Raw genomic sequence first — 25548 nt, 5'->3', positions numbered from 1 at the left:
TTAGAACAAGTACAGAAGCAGCAGCATAGAAGGGAAAATATGATTCAAAGAGAATCCAGTGAGTATTTATAATAGATAAGAGAACATGTTCAAGATAGACTAGAAAATGAAAATGAGATAGAACATCAAAAACACTAAAAAGACAGTTGAAAGTTACGACATTGTTGACAGGAATATTCTTTGTAATCGTGAAGTTCATCATCATCATCATTTAGTGTCTGTATTCCATGCTGGTATGGGTTAAACAGTTTGACTGGAACTAGTAAGCTGGAGAGCTGTACCAGACTCCGGTCTGATTTGGCTTGGTTTCTGTGGCTAGATGCCCTTCCTTACACTAATCACTCCATGAGTGCAGTGGGTGCTGTTTACATGTCACCAACACCGGTGCCTTTTACGTATCACCAGCACTTTTAGAAATGAGCCTCTGAACTGCTGAGAGAGTGTGAAGCTCATGCTCCTTCAGTTACACCCTAGAGAAGCTGAAAGTTTTTTTTTTTTTCTTTCAAATGAAAATAATGCAGAATATAAAATTTCAAAAGAAACATTAATTTTTATGGTTCTGTATAATCTTCCAACCATCTAAAAAATTTTGCATTTATTGTAGAATTTCCACAGGTTCTGCTAGTTAATGATTATTTTGATAAGAAAATAACAACTCAGCAGAATTAAAATATTAAACAGCTATTTCTTTATTTAAGACTTCAAGATTAATTAAGTCAGATGTTTAAATCCAATGTGACCAATATATTTCAAGTGTTTTCAGACAACTATGGCCTTCAAAATATTTCTGAAGTGTGAAGCTATTTATAGTCCTACACTCAATCCAGCTTTCAATACATGAAGATTCATGAAACAAACTCCTAACCAGCATTGTAAATTGATGGAGGAGAGTGTTTCTACTCAAGATAGAAAAAGAGAATTCTGAAAGGAGTGGAGGCATCCCAGATAAAATGACACAGATTGTTGTTGTTTAGCCATGGGTCAACCTCAATTGAGCAAACCTATGATCAAAAGCACTCCAGCCATTAATTTCTTATATATATATGTCATCATGATCATCATTTAATGTCCATCTTCCATGCATATATATATAGCAAAATTAAATCAATGGTGCAACAGAAAATATAGCACAAAATGGACTGGTAGGCAGCATTTTAATTAACACTGTAATAAAAGTGATAATCAGGTATTTGTATGCAATTGTGTCACAGCTGAACAACTGCTAATTATCTTTGAGGTTTTTCTTTAACAGTAATAAGTGTTCATAAGGTAAACAAATTATTTTCAGTTGTATTTTCAAAGCCAGGATATTAAAACATTATTAGAAGCAAGAGGTCTTAGCTAATCAAGTGATTAATATTTGATAAGTAATCTTCATAAGGCGGTGAGCTGGCAAAATCATTAGCATGCCAGGCAAAATGCTTGGTGGTATTTCACTTGTTCTCTTGTTCTAAATTCAAAATTTTGCTGAGGCCAACTTTGCCTTGCATCCTTTTGGAGTTGATAGAATAAGTACCACTTGAACACAGGGATTGATGTAATTGACTTAACTACTGGGTAAGAGTATAAAAATTGCACCCATCTGCCAGGACATGTTGAGCCAGTGTGCCAGAGTAGGCTCATCAAGCCAGTAGTCTGAAGCTTAAATTTATGGCCTGCACATCCAAGGGCCTGGGAACAGGGGGTGCACCTGCACCCCCTAAAATTTTCAGGGGGTGCAAGATCAAAATTTGCACCCCCTACATAATCTTACCAGTTGCAGAAAAAAAGTGTCTAAAATCTATCGCTATAAAATGCTGAAGTTCGATCTCGTTTCAAAACAAAGAAAAACATAAATAAAAGTGATGAAGCTAGCATAAAATTCCCTAGGGAGTTCTGAAGGCAAGTAGCGTCAAAACACAAAAAAGTAAGTGACAATAACAACAGTAGCAGCAACAATAACAACAACAAAACCAGCATGTATGGTTAATTTTGAATATATAGGATTACTTGAATTATTGAAGACAGCTCCCACCCAGTTTCTGCCTGTCAATACTTCTCTCCATCTTTTAGTACCACTCCCAAATTCTTTGTAATTAGTGTTGCTAAAGACTTAAAATATGGTTGAATGGATTCGACCGTTTGACCCCAGTCTAAAAATAAAGCCCCTTCAGAATTCTTTCAATACAAAACGACCATTATTTGCTTGACCACTGCCTGGGTAAGTGCCTTTTTTTTCAACTCCAACTTTAGTCTTGATTCACCTTTTCATTCAATCTTTACTTTCCTTTTTGTCTTTATTCCTCTCTATCTGCTCTTTTTATCCTTCTTTTGAGTTCCTTAGGAAATAGTTTCCTTTTGGCGTTACTACTAACAAATCATATCTTAAAGACGTAGTTTAGGCAGAATACCTTATATTATTAACCAAATGTCTTCCTGCCTATATATAAAATAGTATCTGCGTCATATCTGTTTCCGATAGTGTCCTGCTTTTTCGTTTTATATAGAAAACGTTGATTTAATTAGTTTGATAAGTGCCTCTGCACGAAACTCTCGAACCTTCAGTCACTATGTGACTTTCTCTGATGAATAAATCTATACTTATTGAGACTGACTCAACATAAGTTCTATTTTTCTTGTTTGAACCACTACGCCTCTGATGAGAACCCATTAATGTTCGGAAATCAATTAAAGTTGTTCATCTTTTTTTTTCAATCTACGGAAAAATGGCTAAATTTGCCCTCTTTATAAATATACGATATATATATAAATATAAATAGACCTCGATAATCGGCTCAGGATTCTCCCCAATGACTTTACAAAGGTCACTTGGGGCCCCAGTTCGCCGTGAAACCATTTGGTAGCTGGTATCGTTACGAGGTCTATTTATATTTACCCACTTCTCTACTTGTAGAGTAAGCTCTCCGGTTATATAGTTTTACTGTATATTATCACAATGTGTGTATATATATATATATATATATACAGAGAGAGAGAGAGAGGTAGGTAGGTACATATGCAAGCACACATACACGCATGCATATACATACGAATGTATGTATTTGTGTGTCTGTATGTCACCCCACCATCGCCTGATAACTAATGTTGATGCGATTATGCCCCTGTAACTTGGCGGTTCGAAAAAGAGCCGATAGAATTAATACGAGGCTTCCAAAGAATAATTCCTGGCGTTGATTTCTTCAAATAAAAGACGGTACTTTAGTATGGCCTATCGTGTTTTGAAGCATATTGGATGGGAGGCCATGTTGCTGGTTTTGCCAATAAAAACACAAGCACCATTTATGTGATGTTCGCTATTTGTTTTTCAGGTTTTTGTTCGACCAGAGCTCTTTCGTTACAATTCAGTGGCCTTAGACGGACTATATGTAATCTGAACCTTTCCCCCCTTATTTATTATTATTTTTTTTGGCACTATCATGCTATTGGCTGTCAGAAGTGAAAGTGCTCACTGCCTGCTAGTGAAGTATCTGTCTGTCTGCCTGCATGCCTGTCGATTCTTTGGCTACTGACAGCTAATACCATGACTGGCCGGAGCGAGCTATATGTCTGTCTGTCTGTCTCTCTATCTATCTATGGAAATTATCCATAGGCCCCGGCCCGAACGTCGTCTTGAAAAGGCGGGTTAAGAATTTCTCGTCGACACCCAGGTTTGCCCCGAGAGTGTCGTCAGACCTCCCCTCCACTAGTCCTCTATAGAACGCATTGGTCGTTTGGAAGTTGCACAAGTTTGATCCCGGACGGCAGAGCTGTTGTAGAGCTTGGCGACACTCGCGGTGCCAGGCTTGGCAATGCTATCGAGACGCACTACCAGTTCGAGAGAAGATCTACAGACACGGTTCGAAAACCACCGGACCGACCTGCCCGAGATGCGGTCAGAGCGACGAAACCGTTTTGCACGCACTCGTGCAGTGTCCAGATATTTCAGAGCTGTGGACCTTCGTCGAACGGCTGTTGTCGCGTGTGGGACGAGCCCACTTATCAGCCGAGTCTATCGTGAATATTGTTCCGCCACCTTCCTTTAAACGGGAAGGAAAAACGTTTTTTGTAACACTGATAGCTATGGCAAAAGAATGCGTGTGGTGGACGCGTTTGAAAGGTCTACAAACAAACACTTTCCTCTCTGGTCAATCCCTCGTCAACTTTTTCAAGTACCACTTGAAAAGGAGGATGAGGATAGAGAGGAAGGTGTTGTCGAATGAAAGTTTCAATAAAAAATGGGTAAATGTGGCAAGAATGGTAAGAATGAAAGACGACACCATTTTAAGCATAGACTTGTAACAAAAAGACACAAAAAGAGAGAAGGTACTTACTTTCATGTACCTTTAAAAAAAAAAGCCTGAGGTGACCGTGGTCTTTTCCGTAGGCTTTTCTCTCCACGGATAAACCTAATCTGTTCCCCGTTTTTTTACATCGACTGTGATACACGATCCCTATTGATCGCCCCCCCCCCCACGTTTTTTTTTTTTTTTTTCTTCCCGCGATCCCTTTTGATCCAAATCACCCCCCCCCCCCAAAGCTCTACTTTGTAATTTGTCCATTTTCTGTATTTAGCCCTGTGTGGCTATAATAAAAAGATATCTATCTATTACTCGAAAGTTCGCGCGTCCGCGCTAGCTAGTCGTGAGTAGAAAACACAAATTTAATATAAAAACATATTTTCTGAAATTGCAAATTATTTAAAATATAAAAATATAATTTTCAACAGAGAGAATTTATCAAAATAGAAAACAAATGAAGTTTGAAGTTTTAAAATAATAGGATCGACCACTCACGACTAGCTAGCGCGGACGCGCGAACTTTCGAGTAATAGATAGATAGAGAGAGAGAGAGACAGACAGACATATAGCTCGCTCCGGCCAGTCATGGTATTAGCTGTCAGTCGCCAAAGAATCGACAGGCCAGCAACAGGCATGCAGGCAGACAGACAGATACTTCACTAGCAGTGAGCACTTTCACTTCTGACAGCTAATAGCATGATAGTGCCTTTTTTTTTTTTTACGGAATCCCACGTTTTAGGCTATGGAGATTCCGATTCTGAAAAAAATTGTTTGAAAAATTTCAACCCCCCCCCCACCAAGCAGGCTATTTACATGCTAGAAATAACAGCCAAATCTCACAAAACTAGTGTTAGGGTCAGGGTTAGGGTTAGTGTTAGGGTTAGATTTACCCTGTGGATCTATATAAAAACCGGGGGGGGGGGGGGGCGATCGAAATTTTGAAATTGAGATTTTTGAAAAAAGGTGTCCAAGGTTGTTGTTGGAAAGATGGTGGATAATCTTGTTTATAATAAACTTTATTTTACATTTCTTGCCCATAAGAGATCATGTCCAGTCTTTAGCATACTGCTGTATGTTTTCTCAAACCATGATCACAGGAAAAGTTGTTGATAAGAATTATCAACAAAAACAAAGCTGATAAATATACACAGGTGTTGCAAATTAAATTTAATTACCAGTAAACATCAGCTTGGATGACACTTTACTCAACTGAGTAAAATGTGTAAAATATGGCCTGGACCATGATTACCAGCATACACGTCAGACTTCAAAAAGTAGTTAACCATTTAATGATTTTAGTAAATTTATACAGAAAAAGTAAGCATTATACCATCCAGCAGCATAAATAAAAGTCAACTTCATTATATTTAAGCCCTTATTTTTTCTGTAAAAACCTATTCTGACATTAAATGAGTCAACTTCTTGTATGAATGTTTACATTTTGTACCTCTTTTTTCAACAAAGAAAATTCCTAAAAAAATCCTGGAAACAATCTACTCATGTCATTTATGCACCCACTAAAGTTTATTTTTAATTTTGCAAAAAAAAAAATGTGCATAAATTACATGGGTTTTTACAGTATATATGACAGGCTTCCAAACAGTTTCTGTCTAACAAATTTCACTTACAAGGCTTTAGTTGGACTGGAGCTATAGTAGAAAACATTTGTCCAAGATGCTGTGTAGCAGAACTGAACTTAAAACCATGTGGTTGCAAAGTGAGCAACTTAATCACACAACTATGCCTGCACCTATGAAATCTACAATTTTTAATACTTATTTTAAAAATAATCTTTGTTTTGAGTCAAAAGAAATACAAGTTCAAAACTACAATTATCCATTTTTTTGTTACTGGTTTTGTCTCCTGAAATTAAACAGAAAATCAGAAAAGTCCTAGAATGTGTTTTTTTTTTATCATTGTTACCTAACTTTCTTTTTAAATCAAACTTACAATCTAGAATGTTCTAGAAATTTAATGTCAAATCATTCATCAGTAACTGTTCTAGTTTGCAGAGATCAATGCCTACAGCTATTTACTTCATCTTAGCAACTGCTGTTTATGGTGCCAGGTGTCTTGTATATACTTACTTTACTATGCATAATCAATAGAACTATTTGAATTTTTTTTAATGTTTTGTAACATCTGCAATTTTTGATGTTACTTAATGCAGCATGAATGTGTTATCAATAAAAATATATTGTAGTTACTTATACTTTGTACTTACAAGGTCACAGATTCCGTCTTTTATCTTTTATTTGTGTCAGTCGTTGGGCTGTGGCCATGCTAGAGCAAGGTGTTGATGTGTTTTAGTTAATGAATTGACCCCGATACTTACTTTCCTAAAACCTGGTATTTATTTTATTGGTAAACAAACCAACTGTTAAGTGCTGATGGGGGTGACAAACACAAAGCACAAAGTTGCATGCATGCACACACATATGCACACACACGTGCATATACATAAGATGAGCTACTTTCAGTTTCTGTCCACCAAATCCACTTGCAAAGCTTTGGTCACTCTGAAGACACTTGCTCAAGGTGTCACACAGTGGGACTGAACCTAGAACCATGTGGATGTGAAGTAAACTTCTTACCACACAGCTATGCTTGCACCTGTATATGTATCATTATTTTCGTCACCATTTTTACATGTTTTCCCATGCTTGCTTGAGTTTGGACTGGATAGGTCTCTTATCTTTTGTCCTTCCATTTATTCATTAATTCATTTTTGAAAAGGAAGGGGTGCTTATTCAGGAGGAAATACAACTACCATAGTCTTTGTAGGCTCTTTCATAGTGTGTTTGATGTTCTGTAGGTCAAATTGTAGCTTTGATGAGGAATGATAGGACAAAGATTTTAAAATGAACTGTCCTAAATATCTGAGTTGTATACTATTGTGGGTTGCACTTGTGTTTTGCAGGGAGTCAGCATCTAGTCAGGACTGACATATTTTCTGGGCCTTGAAGAGGAATCCTGGTCTTTGGAATGCAATTTTGGCAATGTTATGTTATATGTGAAGTTTCTGTGAGAGGTGATCAGTGATTGCAAACCCTAATGTTTGTAGTGATTTTGAGAGTTTTAGGTGTTTTGTTCATGTATAGTGTCTAGTTCAACAAATGATATAGTAGCATTTCTACCTCAATGCTGTGGAAAGAACTTAAATTCCATGTTTCTTATTAGAAGGAGCTTTCTGTCCTGAGAGATAGTGTTTGACTGGTAGGAGACACCTTGGTTAGGTTTACATATTTACTGATATTTAGGGAGAATGAAGTGTAGTATTGTATGTATATAACTGTGTGCATGTGTATGTTTCATGTAAAAACAGTAGGTCCTTAAAGTATAGAAAGAAGAATTGTGGAAACATAAGAGTACCTTGATGTATATCAAAGTTGACAGAGTGTAAGTTAAACAGGGATAGGTCAATACACTCTGAAATGAATTGGTCTGACAGGAAACTTTGAATCTGAGGATTGAAAGATGTAGTGCATAGACCACCAAGTTAGTAGGTAGTCCTTATATCAGATGCTACCAAAAGTTTTGCTGATTTCAAAAGTAAAAGCATTGCTCTTACAAAGTTCTCAAGAGCATGAAACTAGTATGTGAATCAGAAGAGCAGACTTATAGTATATGTAACTGTATTAAAACAGTGCTGGTGGTAACTGAGAAGGAAGAGAAACTTAGTGCTGACCTGATCAAGCAAACTTCTGTTTGCAACCATGATAGTTTCATCATTTTTTAGATATTGTATATCAAGGATGCCATTATGAAAATTAAGATGGTGGAAATGAGGGTTATAGATTGCTCTTCTGGGATATATGGGACACACCATAACATGTTTCTATACATTGGGATAAATCACTGTAAAGAAAAAGTTTGGAGAGAACATGAGCTCACTGTAAAGTGTACTATTTGAGAGTAAAGGAAGAGATACTGTCAGGACTGGTTACCTGCTGGGTTGAAATGACTATATTTTGTGTTAGAGTTTATCTTTGCTCAAAAATTGGTACCCATTATCTGTGATAAAGTAGTTCCTAACCAGGAGTTGTCTCTTATTTTTAAAACTATAGTCATCAAACAATGGCACTGGTACTAAACAAATTAGAGAGTTTGATCTTGCAACAACAGGCAATCCTCTTGATAAAATCCTGCTTTCTATCACAGAAAGATAAATTGTTAATCTCTATCACACCATGCATTCATTCCAGATTGAATTATACTCTGTAATTGTGGTACCAGCTTTCACCAATATGAAAATGTTGCCTCACCTTACCCCTGTAAGAAAGTTCGATTTAATTGTTTTTATCAATCCCCAGATAGCTGTAGATAAAAACATTAAAAAAAATAATGAAACTTCAAGTTTTATTCTTTGACAACAATTTATTTTTATTCTATTTTTATCTACAGAAAAATAAAAATGTACTTTATTAAACAGCTTAAGCAGACATATAGTCTTAACAGCAATGGCAAAATCTGTAATATACAAAAGTGACAGATATGAATAAAGACCATTAAATGATAATAGCAAATTCATTAATTATACAAAAGATAGCACTCTACGTTTAATTGTAAAGTAAATTTGTAAAATAAATTTAATACACATATAAAAACTAGCACTCCTTCAGTTACAACAATGAATGTTTCAGTTAATCCAATCAATGGAACAGCCTACTTGTAAAATTAATGGACAACTTCATATCCTTGATATTCCATCTCCCCCCCCCCCTGCTGCAACCTACAAAAAATGATTTATTACTCACTCCCTCATCTCTCTCTCTCTACATACATACATACATACATACATACATACATACATACATACATACATACAGTGGCTTTGTTTCAGTTTCTGCCTACCAATTTCACTCTTGAAGCTTTGGTCAGCCCAGGGCTATATTAGAAAGCATCTGTCCAAGGTCCTGTGCTGTGGAATGAACCCAAACCACACGGCTGGGAAGCAAGCTTCTTAACCACACAAGCACACACCAATGGGAAATTGCTGTTTGATTTAATATGCATTGTCTGTCATGGCAGCTGATTTTACAGACAATATTCTAATCTATATGTTAATGCACTAAGGCCGAATGCATTACATTGTCATGTGGTTAATTGCAGGGAGAAGCAAAAAGTGAGAGAGAGAAGTATTAATGATGTGAGACAGGTTGAAAGGAATAGTTATTACATGGTTAAAAAGTTAGTTGAAGGGAGAGAGAGATATTGAGAGAGTTGTAAATACAATGTTTAGCAGAGGGGTGATGTTCTGTAGGTGCATTTAAAGAAATGCAAGTGAAGAGGTGGGGGTAGTTATATTAAGAGTGAGAGGCAGATAAAGTGAACAGTGACACTATGCCAGCTGATGCATTATGTTGTGACATGGTTTGTGAAAGTGAAAGGTAATGAAAAAGAGAGAAATGATTAGGATGTGAAATGGTGAATTGCATGATTATAAAGTTTGTTGAAGTAAGAAGTAGAGAGAAATATAAAGTGTTTAACAGAGGGAAATTCTAAACATCACATATTATTGTGACTGACAAGAAAACGTTACAATATTCAGTTTTTTTACATCTTCTATATGTCAATGTATTTATCTATCTATCCACATTAACAAATATATTGATGGGTGGAGGGTGAAATGATGGTTTATATTAGATATAATAATAAACTTAACATATATAGAAAGAAAGATTTTTCAATGAAATTGAAATAGCTTAGCAAAATAGCCATGGGTTTTAGTATTGTAAGAGTAAATTGATGGGTCGATGGCAAGAACAGTAGAGATAAACAAACAGCAGAACTGAACCGAAATGAAAATAATCTTGGTTGACAAAAAAACTCTGATTTAGTTTTGTTACTGAAAACTATAATGGCGGTGGTGGTGAGTGGATAATGAAAAGTATAGTTATTTTTATTGAGCTAAATTTTTTTTATGTTGCCTGTCACTTAATGCATGCACATAAGAGGAACTGTTTATCATCTGCTTGCTTGAAAATTTATACTTGTTTATAAAATATGGATAACAATATAAACTAACAAGAGAAAAATGAGACAACATAGACAGCAGTGTAAAGAGAAGCAATGGGTCAAATCATTAGAACAAGTACAGAAGCAGCAGCATAGAAGGGAAAATATGATTCAAAGAGAATCCAGTGAGTATTTATAATAGATAAGAGAACATGTTCAAGATAGACTAGAAAATGAAAATGAGATAGAACATCAAAAACACTAAAAAGACAGTTGAAAGTTACGACATTGTTGACAGGAATATTCTTTGTAATCGTGAAGTTCATCATCATCATCATTTAGTGTCTGTATTCCATGCTGGTATGGGTTAAACAGTTTGACTGGAACTAGTAAGCTGGAGAGCTGTACCAGACTCCGGTCTGATTTGGCTTGGTTTCTGTGGCTAGATGCCCTTCCTTACACTAATCACTCCATGAGTGCAGTGGGTGCTGTTTACATGTCACCAACACCGGTGCCTTTTACGTATCACCAGCACTTTTAGAAATGAGCCTCTGAACTGCTGAGAGAGTGTGAAGCTCATGCTCCTTCAGTTACACCCTAGAGAAGCTGAAAGTTTTTTTTTTTTTCTTTCAAATGAAAATAATGCAGAATATAAAATTTCAAAAGAAACATTAATTTTTATGGTTCTGTATAATCTTCCAACCATCTAAAAAATTTTGCATTTATTGTAGAATTTCCACAGGTTCTGCTAGTTAATGATTATTTTGATAAGAAAATAACAACTCAGCAGAATTAAAATATTAAACAGCTATTTCTTTATTTAAGACTTCAAGATTAATTAAGTCAGATGTTTAAATCCAATGTGACCAATATATTTCAAGTGTTTTCAGACAACTATGGCCTTCAAAATATTTCTGAAGTGTGAAGCTATTTATAGTCCTACACTCAATCCAGCTTTCAATACATGAAGATTCATGAAACAAACTCCTAACCAGCATTGTAAATTGATGGAGGAGAGTGTTTCTACTCAAGATAGAAAAAGAGAATTCTGAAAGGAGTGGAGGCATCCCAGATAAAATGACACAGATTGTTGTTGTTTAGCCATGGGTCAACCTCAATTGAGCAAACCTATGATCAAAAGCACTCCAGCCATTAATTTCTTATATATATATGTCATCATGATCATCATTTAATGTCCATCTTCCATGCATATATATATAGCAAAATTAAATCAATGGTGCAACAGAAAATATAGCACAAAATGGACTGGTAGGCAGCATTTTAATTAACACTGTAATAAAAGTGATAATCAGGTATTTGTATGCAATTGTGTCACAGCTGAACAACTGCTAATTATCTTTGAGGTTTTTCTTTAACAGTAATAAGTGTTCATAAGGTAAACAAATTATTTTCAGTTGTATTTTCAAAGCCAGGATATTAAAACATTATTAGAAGCAAGAGGTCTTAGCTAATCAAGTGATTAATATTTGATAAGTAATCTTCATAAGGCGGTGAGCTGGCAAAATCATTAGCATGCCAGGCAAAATGCTTGGTGGTATTTCACTTGTTCTCTTGTTCTAAATTCAAAATTTTGCTGAGGCCAACTTTGCCTTGCATCCTTTTGGAGTTGATAGAATAAGTACCACTTGAACACAGGGATTGATGTAATTGACTTAACTACTGGGTAAGAGTATAAAAATTGCACCCATCTGCCAGGACATGTTGAGCCAGTGTGCCAGAGTAGGCTCATCAAGCCAGTAGTCTGAAGCTTAAATTTATGGCCTGCACATCCAAGGGCCTGGGAACAGGGGGTGCACCTGCACCCCCTAAAATTTTCAGGGGGTGCAAGATCAAAATTTGCACCCCCTACATAATCTTACCAGTTGCAGAAAAAAAGTGTCTAAAATCTATCGCTATAAAATGCTGAAGTTCGATCTCGTTTCAAAACAAAGAAAAACATAAATAAAAGTGATGAAGCTAGCATAAAATTCCCTAGGGAGTTCTGAAGGCAAGTAGCGTCAAAACACAAAAAAGTAAGTGACAATAACAACAGTAGCAGCAACAATAACAACAACAAAACCAGCATGTATGGTTAATTTTGAATATATAGGATTACTTGAATTATTGAAGACAGCTCCCACCCAGTTTCTGCCTGTCAATACTTCTCTCCATCTTTTAGTACCACTCCCAAATTCTTTGTAATTAGTGTTGCTAAAGACTTAAAATATGGTTGAATGGATTCGACCGTTTGACCCCAGTCTAAAAATAAAGCCCCTTCAGAATTCTTTCAATACAAAACGACCATTATTTGCTTGACCACTGCCTGGGTAAGTGCCTTTTTTTTCAACTCCAACTTTAGTCTTGATTCACCTTTTCATTCAATCTTTACTTTCCTTTTTGTCTTTATTCCTCTCTATCTGCTCTTTTTATCCTTCTTTTGAGTTCCTTAGGAAATAGTTTCCTTTTGGCGTTACTACTAACAAATCATATCTTAAAGACGTAGTTTAGGCAGAATACCTTATATTATTAACCAAATGTCTTCCTGCCTATATATAAAATAGTATCTGCGTCATATCTGTTTCCGATAGTGTCCTGCTTTTTCGTTTTATATAGAAAACGTTGATTTAATTAGTTTGATAAGTGCCTCTGCACGAAACTCTCGAACCTTCAGTCACTATGTGACTTTCTCTGATGAATAAATCTATACTTATTGAGACTGACTCAACATAAGTTCTATTTTTCTTGTTTGAACCACTACGCCTCTGATGAGAACCCATTAATGTTCGGAAATCAATTAAAGTTGTTCATCTTTTTTTTTCAATCTACGGAAAAATGGCTAAATTTGCCCTCTTTATAAATATACGATATATATATAAATATAAATAGACCTCGATAATCGGCTCAGGATTCTCCCCAATGACTTTACAAAGGTCACTTGGGGCCCCAGTTCGCCGTGAAACCATTTGGTAGCTGGTATCGTTACGAGGTCTATTTATATTTACCCACTTCTCTACTTGTAGAGTAAGCTCTCCGGTTATATAGTTTTACTGTATATTATCACAATGTGTGTATATATATATATATATATATACAGAGAGAGAGAGAGAGGTAGGTAGGTACATATGCAAGCACACATACACGCATGCATATACATACGAATGTATGTATTTGTGTGTCTGTATGTCACCCCACCATCGCCTGATAACTAATGTTGATGCGATTATGCCCCTGTAACTTGGCGGTTCGAAAAAGAGCCGATAGAATTAATACGAGGCTTCCAAAGAATAATTCCTGGCGTTGATTTCTTCAAATAAAAGACGGTACTTTAGTATGGCCTATCGTGTTTTGAAGCATATTGGATGGGAGGCCATGTTGCTGGTTTTGCCAATAAAAACACAAGCACCATTTATGTGATGTTCGCTATTTGTTTTTCAGGTTTTTGTTCGACCAGAGCTCTTTCGTTACAATTCAGTGGCCTTAGACGGACTATATGTAATCTGAACCTTTCCCCCCTTATTTATTATTATTTTTTTTGGCACTATCATGCTATTGGCTGTCAGAAGTGAAAGTGCTCACTGCCTGCTAGTGAAGTATCTGTCTGTCTGCCTGCATGCCTGTCGATTCTTTGGCTACTGACAGCTAATACCATGACTGGCCGGAGCGAGCTATATGTCTGTCTGTCTGTCTCTCTATCTATCTATGGAAATTATCCATAGGCCCCGGCCCGAACGTCGTCTTGAAAAGGCGGGTTAAGAATTTCTCGTCGACACCCAGGTTTGCCCCGAGAGTGTCGTCAGACCTCCCCTCCACTAGTCCTCTATAGAACGCATTGGTCGTTTGGAAGTTGCACAAGTTTGATCCCGGACGGCAGAGCTGTTGTAGAGCTTGGCGACACTCGCGGTGCCAGGCTTGGCAATGCTATCGAGACGCACTACCAGTTCGAGAGAAGATCTACAGACACGGTTCGAAAACCACCGGACCGACCTGCCCGAGATGCGGTCAGAGCGACGAAACCGTTTTGCACGCACTCGTGCAGTGTCCAGATATTTCAGAGCTGTGGACCTTCGTCGAACGGCTGTTGTCGCGTGTGGGACGAGCCCACTTATCAGCCGAGTCTATCGTGAATATTGTTCCGCCACCTTCCTTTAAACGGGAAGGAAAAACGTTTTTTGTAACACTGATAGCTATGGCAAAAGAATGCGTGTGGTGGACGCGTTTGAAAGGTCTACAAACAAACACTTTCCTCTCTGGTCAATCCCTCGTCAACTTTTTCAAGTACCACTTGAAAAGGAGGATGAGGATAGAGAGGAAGGTGTTGTCGAATGAAAGTTTCAATAAAAAATGGGTAAATGTGGCAAGAATGGTAAGAATGAAAGACGACACCATTTTAAGCATAGACTTGTAACAAAAAGACACAAAAAGAGAGAAGGTACTTACTTTCATGTACCTTTAAAAAAAAAAGCCTGAGGTGACCGTGGTCTTTTCCGTAGGCTTTTCTCTCCACGGATAAACCTAATCTGTTCCCCGTTTTTTTACATCGACTGTGATACACGATCCCTATTGATCGCCCCCCCCCCCCCACGTTTTTTTTTTTTTTTTTTCTTCCCGCGATCCCTTTTGATCCAAATCACCCCCCCCCCCCAAAGCTCTACTTTGTAATTTGTCCATTTTCTGTATTTAGCCCTGTGTGGCTATAATAAAAAGATATCTATCTATTACTCGAAAGTTCGCGCGTCCGCGCTAGCTAGTCGTGAGTAGAAAACACAAATTTAATATAAAAACATATTTTCTGAAATTGCAAATTATTTAAAATATAAAAATATAATTTTCAACAGAGAGAATTTATCAAAATAGAAAACAAATGAAGTTTGAAGTTTTAAAATAATAGGATCGACCACTCACGACTAGCTAGCGCGGACGCGCGAACTTTCGAGTAATAGATAGATAGAGAGAGAGAGAGACAGACAGACATATAGCTCGCTCCGGCCAGTCATGGTATTAGCTGTCAGTCGCCAAAGAATCGACAGGCCAGCAACAGGCATGCAGGCAGACAGACAGATACTTCACTAGCAGTGAGCACTTTCACTTCTGACAGCTAATAGCATGATAGTGCCTTTTTTTTTTTTTACGGAATCCCACGTTTTAGGCTATGGAGATTCCGATTCTGAAAAAAATTGTTTGAAAAATTTCAACCCCCCCCCCCCCCCACCAAGCAGGCTATTTACATGCTAGAAATAACAGCCAAATCTCACAAAACTAGTGTTAGGGTCAGGGTTAGGGTTAGTGTTAGGGTTAGATTTACCCTGTGGATCTATATAAAAACCGGGGGGGGGGGGGGCGATCGAAATTTTGAAATTGAGATTTTTGAAAATTTTTTTTCAGAATCGGAATCTCCATAGCCTAAAACGTGGGATTCTATAAAAAAAAATCACTGTCCGGTACGTTTCTGAAGACCTGAATGTCAATGAGGATTTTCTAGGTTTTTATAATCCCCCTGACTGCCCTTCGAAGACACTGACTAAGATTATTCTAGATGTTTTTTGTCACCTAAACATTTCACTTGGCTCAAAGTTATGCTGTTTTTCATTTGATGGTGCAAGTACCATGAGTGGAAACATTTCAGGTGTACAAATGCAATTGAAAAATTTGTTCCCAGGTACATATTTTGTACACTGTGGAAACCACTCTCTAGACCTTGTCCTCCAAGAAGTTAGTTTTAAGGTTACCTTTGTAGCTGATGCACTGAACTTTGTTCATCAATGCGCCATTCTTGTAAAAGAGTCACCAAAAAGAAAAACACAATGGACAAATCTTTGTGTTGCAAGCAGTGTGTCCAATTCGGTGGTGCATTAGAGCAACAGCACTGAAACAAGCAGAAAACAATTATAAGAATATTCAAAATTGTTTTGCTTGACTTTCTTAATGACTTCTCGTTAAGAGCAACAACAAAGGCTACTGTTAAAGGGCTGCTAAAGCAATCTGGCAAAGCTTCCATTTTGTTCGGCATTAAAATCGCTGGGGATATATTTGGGGTATGTGAGCCAGTGGCACGTAGCTTACAGCGTCCAAGCACGACAGCCGGTGATTGCTTGAAATTGATTGAAAAGTTGAAAAACTCTCTTTCAAAAATGAGAAGTGAGAAGGTTTTTGAAAAATATTTTGATGAAGTATCCTCTTCTGACTTGGTGAAAATGCCCAACATTTCGCGATCTAAAAATACATCACTGCGCTTTTGGCACACAACAACTACTGAAGAAGCTGCTCTTTCTGTCACCGATGACTGGCGTTGGCAATTTTTCTCTATAGTGGCTGTCATCGAAAATGAATTGACTCACCGGTTTCAGCAACAGGGAATACGTGTATGCTCTGAGCAAGAGGAGTTGCTATTGTCAGCAGTCAAATGTGGAGTATTTAACTTTGAAAATGCACCTGCTTCTACCTGCCTCTTTTGATTTACTCTTACTGTCATCTCAAATCAAACTTCTTGCTGGCCTATGGACGGAAAGGGAAAATTTGCCTAAATCATTTAATGACATAGTTGAAAAATGGAGAGCATCTGATGCTATTTTCTAGTATGCTACAAGTGTTGGCGTTAATGCAGCTTGTCTTGTCTTCACCTGTATCTGTTGCATCAAGTGAAAGAACATTCAGTGCACTTCGCCGTTTGAAGACCTGGCTCCATACCACAATCACACAGCACCGTCTTACATATTGTACCATAATGCATGTACATAAAAAAATATACGATGAAAACACTTTGCACATCCTCATGAAACGTTTCATTAACAAAACATGTGAGCGTAGGAAAACTTTTGGAATATGTTGATACAGTTTTTTTCATATATGTTTGAATTATGGAGTGATGCAAAAACTCGGCTTACTTCCATTTTAACACTACTTATAGCTTCATTATTTCTTTCTTGGTAAACTGACATTTGAATGTTCGGACGCGTGCTACTTGCTGTAAAAGGAGCGAGGTTATCCATGTAATACAAAAAGAAAATTGCAGATAAGTTGAATATAAAAGTGAAAAATAATCATTGAATACTGAAAAAACATTCACCTCCCCTAACTTTAAACCCTAACCCTAATCCCTAACCCTTAATAAAATATGGGAAAAGCTGGAGATGAATGTTTTGAAAACATTCTGAACTATCTTTCAGAATGGTTTACTTTTCAATGAAATGTTATTTTGTTATTTTTCATGTTTTTATTCAATTAATCTGCAATTTTCTTCTTATATTAGATGGATAACCCACCCTCGTGTTTTACCTGTGTGCTAAATTTGACTACTTACGACTAACACTGGCACATGCGCAAATTTGTGACATGCATACTCCCAGAACTCGGATCCACACTTCTCCAGTAGTGCTAAATTTTGAAACTGAGTTTGCACCCCCTAAGCAAATTTTGTTCCCGGGCCACTGTGCACATCAGACCATGGTTGGTGGAGAAGACATGCTGAGGCCTGCATCCTACAGGGGAGTGAACATAGGCAATCCAATCCAATCCAAGTAATCTTCATACATCATATAATCTATAACTAGTCAATAAGACTACAATCTACATTGATCATAGGTATTTTCACTCTCGAATCTATTTCTTAAACATCAGTTTGTTTCATTTTATATTAGTTAATCCTGTGATTCACTTTTCTTTGAATGTATTGTTTATAATATTTGTGTAGGTGTTATTCTAGACAGCAGTAGTAGTAAAGTAAGAAAGGAGGTGGTGGAGAAGAAGAAGACGAAGAAGGAGAAGAACAGAAAGAATAATAAAAGAAGAATGTGGGAGATGGTATGATAGTAGTAGGATGTTAAATGGTCAAGTGACATAAAAGTGGCTCATTGTGGATTATAGCAGTGAGTGGGACTGTTTTTTAATGAATTCTTGGGTATCTCTTTTGAATGTATCATTTTTAATACTTGTGTGTGTTATTCTAAGGTTGTGGTGGATATGTCATTTGTTGTAGATGTGTTCAAAAGGGTCTGTATTCTGTGATAAAGAAAGGCTCTTTACTAATTCGTTGGCTACAGGTTGTATCATCCCTGAATTGATAGAGGGGAAAAATTCTGAAGCTTGGATCTTTGTTATTGGCTGAATGCTATTTTTCTGTTTTTTTTTAATTTTGATCTGGGATTTGTGCAGAGCCATCCTTTTACGTAGACTGTCTTTTGTTTGGCCTATGTATTGCTCTTGACACCCAGAGCAAGTTAGTGTGTATATCAGGTTCTCCGAAACACATGTGAAGCTGCTTTTCACTGTAAAACGTTGTCCCTGTTTGAAGGAGAACTCTGATCCCTCAATTAAATTGACACATATCCCACAGTTGGGTCTTCTGCATTTTTTTACTGATGGCTTCAGTGTTGTTGTTGAGCGTATTCAGGCTTGTGTTAGGACACTTTTCATAGATTTGGGCTGTCTCTTGCTTTTTATGATGGTGTGTTTGGAGGATTAAGTTCATTCTGTGGTCCTTTTTTAGCGGGGGAATGTTTTGAAGGATGAAGGTGGCTTTATTGTTAAGAGGGTTGTACGTGGAGATGTATGGTAGGCCTTTTAGTCGTAAATCCTTCTCTAATTTGGGATGTTGTGTTGTAGGGCACGTTGAAAGCATATGTCCATTAGTGAAGGTGGGTAGTTCTTGGTGATGAGTGTATCTTTTAGTTCATGTAGTTGTGTGTCCCTGGTGCTTGCATTAGAAACTATAGTACAGATCCTTTTTGCTAGGTTGAAAGGGATATTCATTCTGGCGTGTCTGGGGTGGCATGAGTTGAATGGTAGATATTGCTTGGAGTTCGTGGGCTTATAGTATATATTTGTTTCTATTACGTTAGATTTCTTAATGAGGATGGTGAGGAAGGGAAGTTGTTGATGGCTATATTCCATCGTAAATTGAATGTTTACGTCAAGTCCATTTATAAGTGCTTGAAATTCTTTAAGTCTCTCTATACTTTCATGCCAAAGAGTGAAACAGTCATCCAGATATTTCTTCCAGTTATTTTCCATGTAGAGGCAGAATGAGCTGCCGTATTTTTCTAGATATCTAATGACTAGGTTAGCAAAGGAGGGGACCATTCTCGTACCCATTGCAGTCCCTAATTTTTGTCAATAGAAGTTGTCTTTGAAGATAAATTTTAGCTCTTCTATCATGAATTCTTTTTTGATGTGATGTGGGAGTTCGTTGGCATAATTCTCTCACCAGAATTGAATTGCCTCTATTCCTAGGTTGTGGGGGATATTGGAATAGAGGTTGACTACATCGAAGGATACTAGTAGGGTGTTTTTTGTTTATTGTTTCAGGAAGGTGATTGAGCATATTCAGGTCATTCCTTATGTAGCTTTTGACAAGCTTGAGGAATGGTTTTAAGAGGGTATCTAAAAAGTTACTGAGGTGGTGGGTTTCACATGCGGGATCTGCTATTATAGGTCTCAATTTGAGCTAATTAGGAGTAGGGACTTTGATTATTATGTCTGTTATTGTTTTGTCGTCTTTTAATTTGTTCAACTCAGCCCATTCTTTTTTACTGAAGTTTGGTTTGTGCATATGTTGATATAGGTAATTCGAGATGTGTTCACAGAAATGATCAAGAGTTTTGTTCTTACCTTTTGAGGGGGTGTAGTTACTTCTATTTCGAACCAGTGATTCATCCTTGTTGTATTTGTTGTATAGCTCCTCAGCAAGTCATAATTTTCTACAGAATTCCACGATGTCTTCTTTCATTTCATTGTAGTTGGGGCGTCGTGGGCTGGGTGTAAACTTGAGCCCTTTGGAGAGTATATTGATTTGGTTTGCAGTTAGTTCTTTGTGAATTAGATTGATAATTTTTATCACTTTTGGTTCCTCCTGCCTGTTTGGTGCTATCTCATGTCTCTGTGTTTGCGTATTGGTCTAAAAAATTATTGTGGTGGTTGGGACGGTAGCTGTTATGTAGTTGTTCCTTATTGTTGCAGGGTGCTGTGTTGTGATTTATGGTACAGGTTCTTGGAACGGTATTGAAAGGTGTGTCTCGATATTCCATGTTCTGATATGGTGTTTTAGGGGGGTGGCGTCGTTGGTAATTATTGCATGTGCGGGTTTGTTGTGCATGGTTGTTTAGTAGATTGTTGGAATGAAAATTTCATTGGTAACTCCTTGTGCGGGGAGGAGGTTGCAATGTCTATCCTGCGGGTAGTGATTTTTCCTTTCTCTGTTTGAAGTTGGTGTACTCCCGATATTGTATCGCTGGTGGCTTACAAAGTTAGGGTTGGGTCCTGTATTCTTTTTTTGGTAGGGGTGATGGTTCCGTTTTCTAGATAGATGTGAATCAGTGTTTGAGTGTTGTTTTAATTTTCTTATTTTGAGAAAAGGGTTGTTGGAAGCGTGCTCTGTTTGAAAGATCGTTTCATAGTTTGAGAACCAAGAGGCGCTTTTCTCTCAGCGTTGGAGGGATTTCAGTTCTTCTTTATCACAATCCTCTTTCCATAGTTTGGAGATCTTCTCTTGATCGGGGCCTTGGGTCATTTTGCTAATTTCTTGGTTGATCTCTTCATTGATGGATTTTACTTTATCTTCATTTTTTTTTTTTTTTGTGGTAGTTGTTTGTATTTAAAGAGTTGAACTTCTAAGTCATTTCTGGATAAGCTTTCTTATCTTTTGTGCTAACAACCACCTTGAGCACCTTCTTGAGCTCCATGTGAAAAAATGTTTCCGAAAGACATGGGAGCTGTGCTGTTTTCTGACTTTGTAGGTATGCCCATGTGTCTAACACACATGGGCATACCTACAAAGTCAGAAAACAGCACAGCTCCCATGTCTTTTGGAAACATTTTTTTCACATTCAGAGTTGCTGAAACATGGAACAGTTGTTAGTTGCCAAGACACTGCATCCTTTAAAAACTCCATGCTTCCTGAAATTCGCCAACACTACACTACACCTGATATCAACCCCCCTGCTCCATATGCATACACACATGTATATCATGTCTCATACACTATTCACTTTCCTGACAAAGGTACTATACATGCACCTTTGATGAGTTGTAGTGCACCTGAGCACTACAACTCTACACTTATAATTTCATTATCATTATTATTTTATATTATCCCAAACCTATGTTTACAACAGCTTCCTTAATAAAATTTCAGTGTTGTTTTTTTCCTTCCTGTTTTATCAATCTGATCTGAATATTATGTATATACGTTTCTGTGTTGTCTATTTTATTGGCTCAAACATTAATTTTTCTGCTTCCTACTTTTATCAGTTTCAGCTTGAAGCTTCAGCCATGCTGGAGCACTGCTGTTTATTTGTTTAACATTTGACTACAGTATAATATAGTATTTATTGTATAATGTTGTATATTTGTAGAATCATTAAAGCTTGAGATAACATACATTGTAGTTCAAATCCCATGAAGCACAACTTTAACTTTCATCTTTCTGAGCTTGATAAAATAAAGTACCAGTCGCGTTTAGGATTTAATCATTAACTATGTGTATATATATGTGTGTGTGTGTGTGTGTGTTTGTGTGTTTCTCCTTCTCTTGACATCACGTGATAGTTGTAAAATGATTATCATTGTCATAGAAACAGTGCCATTCATTTCCATTATTCTGTGAGAATATGTCTGGCTATGAAGAAATATGACTTTACTTGGAAACAGGTAAGGATTGGTGATAGGGAGTGCATCTGGCTGTAGAAAATCTGCCTCAATAAACTCCATCCAACCCATGCAAGCATGGAAAAGTGGACATTGTTGTTGTTGTGATGATGATTATGATCCCTACTCTCCTCCAAAATATGTAGCCTTGTGTCTATATAAGAAATTTTTATATGTTGTACTAGATATTCTTATATTGTTTATTTTAAAATTAATCTCTTTGCAATTTGCTTTTTTAGACTAGTTTGCTTAAAGGATACAGTTTATATTTTTAATGTCTCTTATAAGATAAGATAGCTATCTCACTTTTCTTACTATATTTCATAGGAGTTGAAAGATATACATTAGGCTATTAAAGTGTTTCACTCTTGAGGTTTTGCTTGATATTATTGAGAGAACCCATCTATCTCATAATTTTCAGATAGAAGCAGTCTATCAAGCTTTGATCTCATTAGATGTGACAATATTAGATGTCTAACTGTGTCATTTTGAGACAGGCGTCAGGATCTGATCAATTTTCTAGATATAAGTATTCTATCTTATTACAGACATTCCATCTTTAACTCTAAAGCATTTAATCTCTTACCATTCCGATTTCTCTGTCAAATGTAATGCTTATTTATTCACATTGTTTTACATTATTTATGCATCATGTCATAGCTTTGAGAATTCAATGATGTGATTGTTTATTTTTAGAATAATATTGTAAGGTAAATGTGAGAGGCCAGATCTGGCTAGTTTGAAGATAAAATTGGTAGATTATTTTAGTCAGTGATGGTTAGTTTAAATGCTAAAGGATTAAACTGGCCACATTCTACCTGTTTTATGTTTAAACCAGCTAGATCCAGCCTCTCATACCTACCCTACAATATCAAAAAAATTCCGCCGAGGTTGACTTTGCCTTTCATCCTTTCGGAGTCAATTAAATAAGTACCAATTATGCACTGGGGATCGAGGTAATCGACTTAATCCCTTTGTCTGTCCTTGTTTGTCCCCTCTATGTTTAGCCCCCTGTGAGAAATAAAGAAGTAAATATAAAAAGAAAATAAGCATTCACATCATTGAAATCTCATAGCATAATTGTTTTGGAAACAGTAAATAAATGTTAGATTTGACAGAGTAATCTGAATGGTAAAGGGTTAAAGTTTTGTACTTGAAATTATTAACTGAAGTTAAAGTAACCTTTGTATTACTCTTCTCTTCATCCTCTTCTGATGTGTACCTCCTCAATTCCAAACCATTTTAGACCTTGCTCCCATATTGTCCGTGATTTACCTACAGACAATAGCCTTCCAAATTTCAAAGTGGTATCAACAGTATCAACGTCAAGGGCTCCTCTATATGCTCTATTGCTCTAACTCATTGTAAAGGAAGTGAAGAGGATATTTTAAGTTGTTTTTGTTTTTAAAGATGTTTAAACACACTGAGTAATTTCAAGGAAGCTCTGTTTTAAATTTTATGAAACTCACCATCTCCACCATCACTCTATCACATCATCACCTCCATCACCATTAACGCTATACCAGCCTCACTATCTCTACCATTAACATCACCATTTAGTATACACATTAATATAAAGGCAGTGAGCTGGCAGTATCAATAGCATCCTGGGCAAAATGCTTTTACTTTCTGAGTTAAAATTCCACCAAGGTCAACTTTGCCTTTTATTCTTTCAGGGTCAATAAGATAAGTATCATTTGGGTACTGGGGTCGATGTAATTGACTTACCTACCCACCCAAAATTGCTGGCCTTGTGTCAGAATTTTAGACCTTAGACCAATATATATATATATAGGCGCAGGAGTGGCTGTGTGGTAAGTAGCTTGCTTACCAACCACATGGTTCCGGGTTCAGTCCCACTGCGTGGCATCTTGGGCAAGTGTCTTCTACTATAGCCTCGGGCCGACCAAAGCCTTGTGAGTGGATTTGGTACACAGAAACTGAAAGAAGCCTGTCGTATATATGTATATATATGTGTGTGTGTCTGTGTTTGTCCCCCTAGCATTGCTTGACAACCGATGCTGGTGTGTTTATGTCCCTGTAACTTAGTGGTTCGGCAAAAGAGACTGATAGAATAAGTACTGGGCTCACAGAGAATAAGTCCCAGGGTTGATTTGCTTGACTAAAGGCGGTGCTCCAGCATGGCCACAATCAAATGACTGAAACAAGTAAAAGAGTAAAAGAGAGAGTATATTAATACATACATACATCCTCCAATTTTTTTTGTGTTGTAGGTTCTACGTTTACGAGAACTGTTCCATGGTCGATTTACCAATGAAGAGGTAGAGAAACTGTTGCAGTTAAATGACTTTGAACAAGGACCTACAGTGTTCTACATTCTATCCTGTAAGTATACCTTATTTATTTATTTAGTTCAATCGATATGTGAAAGTACTTATGGCTCTTGGAAGCATCTCTAGACTGATGAGAAGTGTTGATGCTGTTTAAGCCCAGTTCAGCCAAGACTGAACTGATCTATAATTAAAAACATCCCAGCTGTCATTATCCTATCCCTCCTTCAACCCTAGTATATCTAGGACCATATTATCTAATATGATCCCTTTTATATTTTTCTTAAGGTGGTAAGGCATGATACGAGTGAAGAAATAGACAAGTAATTCCATATTTAAATTAATTCATAATGAATTAGATGACAGAGTAAGAGAGAATGTAAAAATATTACATGTGCACATCAATATGACAGTGAATGAACAAGCACTCACATGTACATCATTGAGACATTGTTGTGATTAAACTTTTAAGGCAATTGTTATGAATGTTTAGAATTTATTTTACACAACTAATATTAATTAAGTCTTTACTTTTATAATTTAAATAAATATTCAAGTAGGATGTTGTTGAGTAAGAGCTCATCAAGAGAGTTATTATCATACTCTAACAACTCAGCATTTCAGTTTCTGATCCTACCCTTTCTAGTAACTTACTGAATTTGTTCATATATAATGTTAAAGGTGGCTAAAAGACATATTGGATAATGTAGTTTAAGGTACATTATATCTGCCTTTAAAAAGTATGATGATCATGGCTGGAATGTCTATGATTATAGGTCTGCTTGACCTGGCTCAACTTAATGTTAAACAACATCATCATCATCATCATCGTTTAACGTCCGCTTTCCATGCTAGCATGGGTTGGATGATTTGACTGAGGACTGGTGAAACCGGATGGCAACACCAGGCTCCAATCTGATTTGGCAGAGTTTCTACAGCTGGATGCCCTTCCTCACGCCAACCACTCAGAGAGTGTAGTGGGTGCTTTTACGTGTCACCCGCACGAAGGCCAGTCAGGCGGTACTGGCAATGGCCACGCTCAAAATGGTGTATTTTATGTGCCACCCACACAAGAGCCAGTCCAGGGGCACTGGCAACGATCTCGCTCGAAAATCCTACGAAGGCCAGTCAGGTGGTACTGGCAACAGCCACGCTCAAAATGGTGTATTTTATGTGCCACCCGCAGCAATTGAAAATAACAACTAGGTATATATCTAGCATCAAAATATAGATAGTGCTATCAGTCTTCTGTGAACACCAGTTGAAGCATTCCAGCTGGCTGTAAAAGTTTTATTTACTCATAACTTTTCAATCATGACCTAATTTCCATCAAGTGCTACATCTTTCCCTCTCTCAAAGATGCCATTCAAAAGCCATCTCTTACA

At 37.0% G+C, this 25548-nt stretch overlaps 1 protein-coding gene across 2 annotated transcripts in view; it reads left to right on the top strand.

Annotated features, from left to right (window-relative positions):
• LOC106879279 (shiftless antiviral inhibitor of ribosomal frameshifting protein homolog) overlaps positions 1 to 25548 on the top strand; it is a 79560-nt gene that overhangs the window by 36252 nt on the left and 17760 nt on the right. Inside the window, exons 2-3 of one of the 2 annotated variants that reach the window (XM_089354724.1) lie at positions 17482 to 17749; positions 24107 to 24218. Coding sequence is in view for 1 of the 2 variants with exons in the window: in XM_052968608.2 (XP_052824568.1) it covers positions 24107 to 24218 (112 nt within the window). In the remaining variant the exon portion in view is untranslated. The remainder of the gene's footprint in view (positions 1 to 17481; positions 17750 to 24106; positions 24219 to 25548) is intronic. The other variant, XM_052968608.2, reaches the window with a different exon arrangement.

This window comes from Octopus bimaculoides, chromosome 1 (assembly GCF_046866305.1).
Source record: "Octopus bimaculoides isolate indiv1 chromosome 1, ASM4686630v1, whole genome shotgun sequence".
In the NCBI taxonomy this organism is placed as follows: Eukaryota; Metazoa; Mollusca; class Cephalopoda; order Octopoda; family Octopodidae; genus Octopus; species Octopus bimaculoides.
This window is presented reverse-complemented; position numbering and strand designations above follow the sequence as displayed.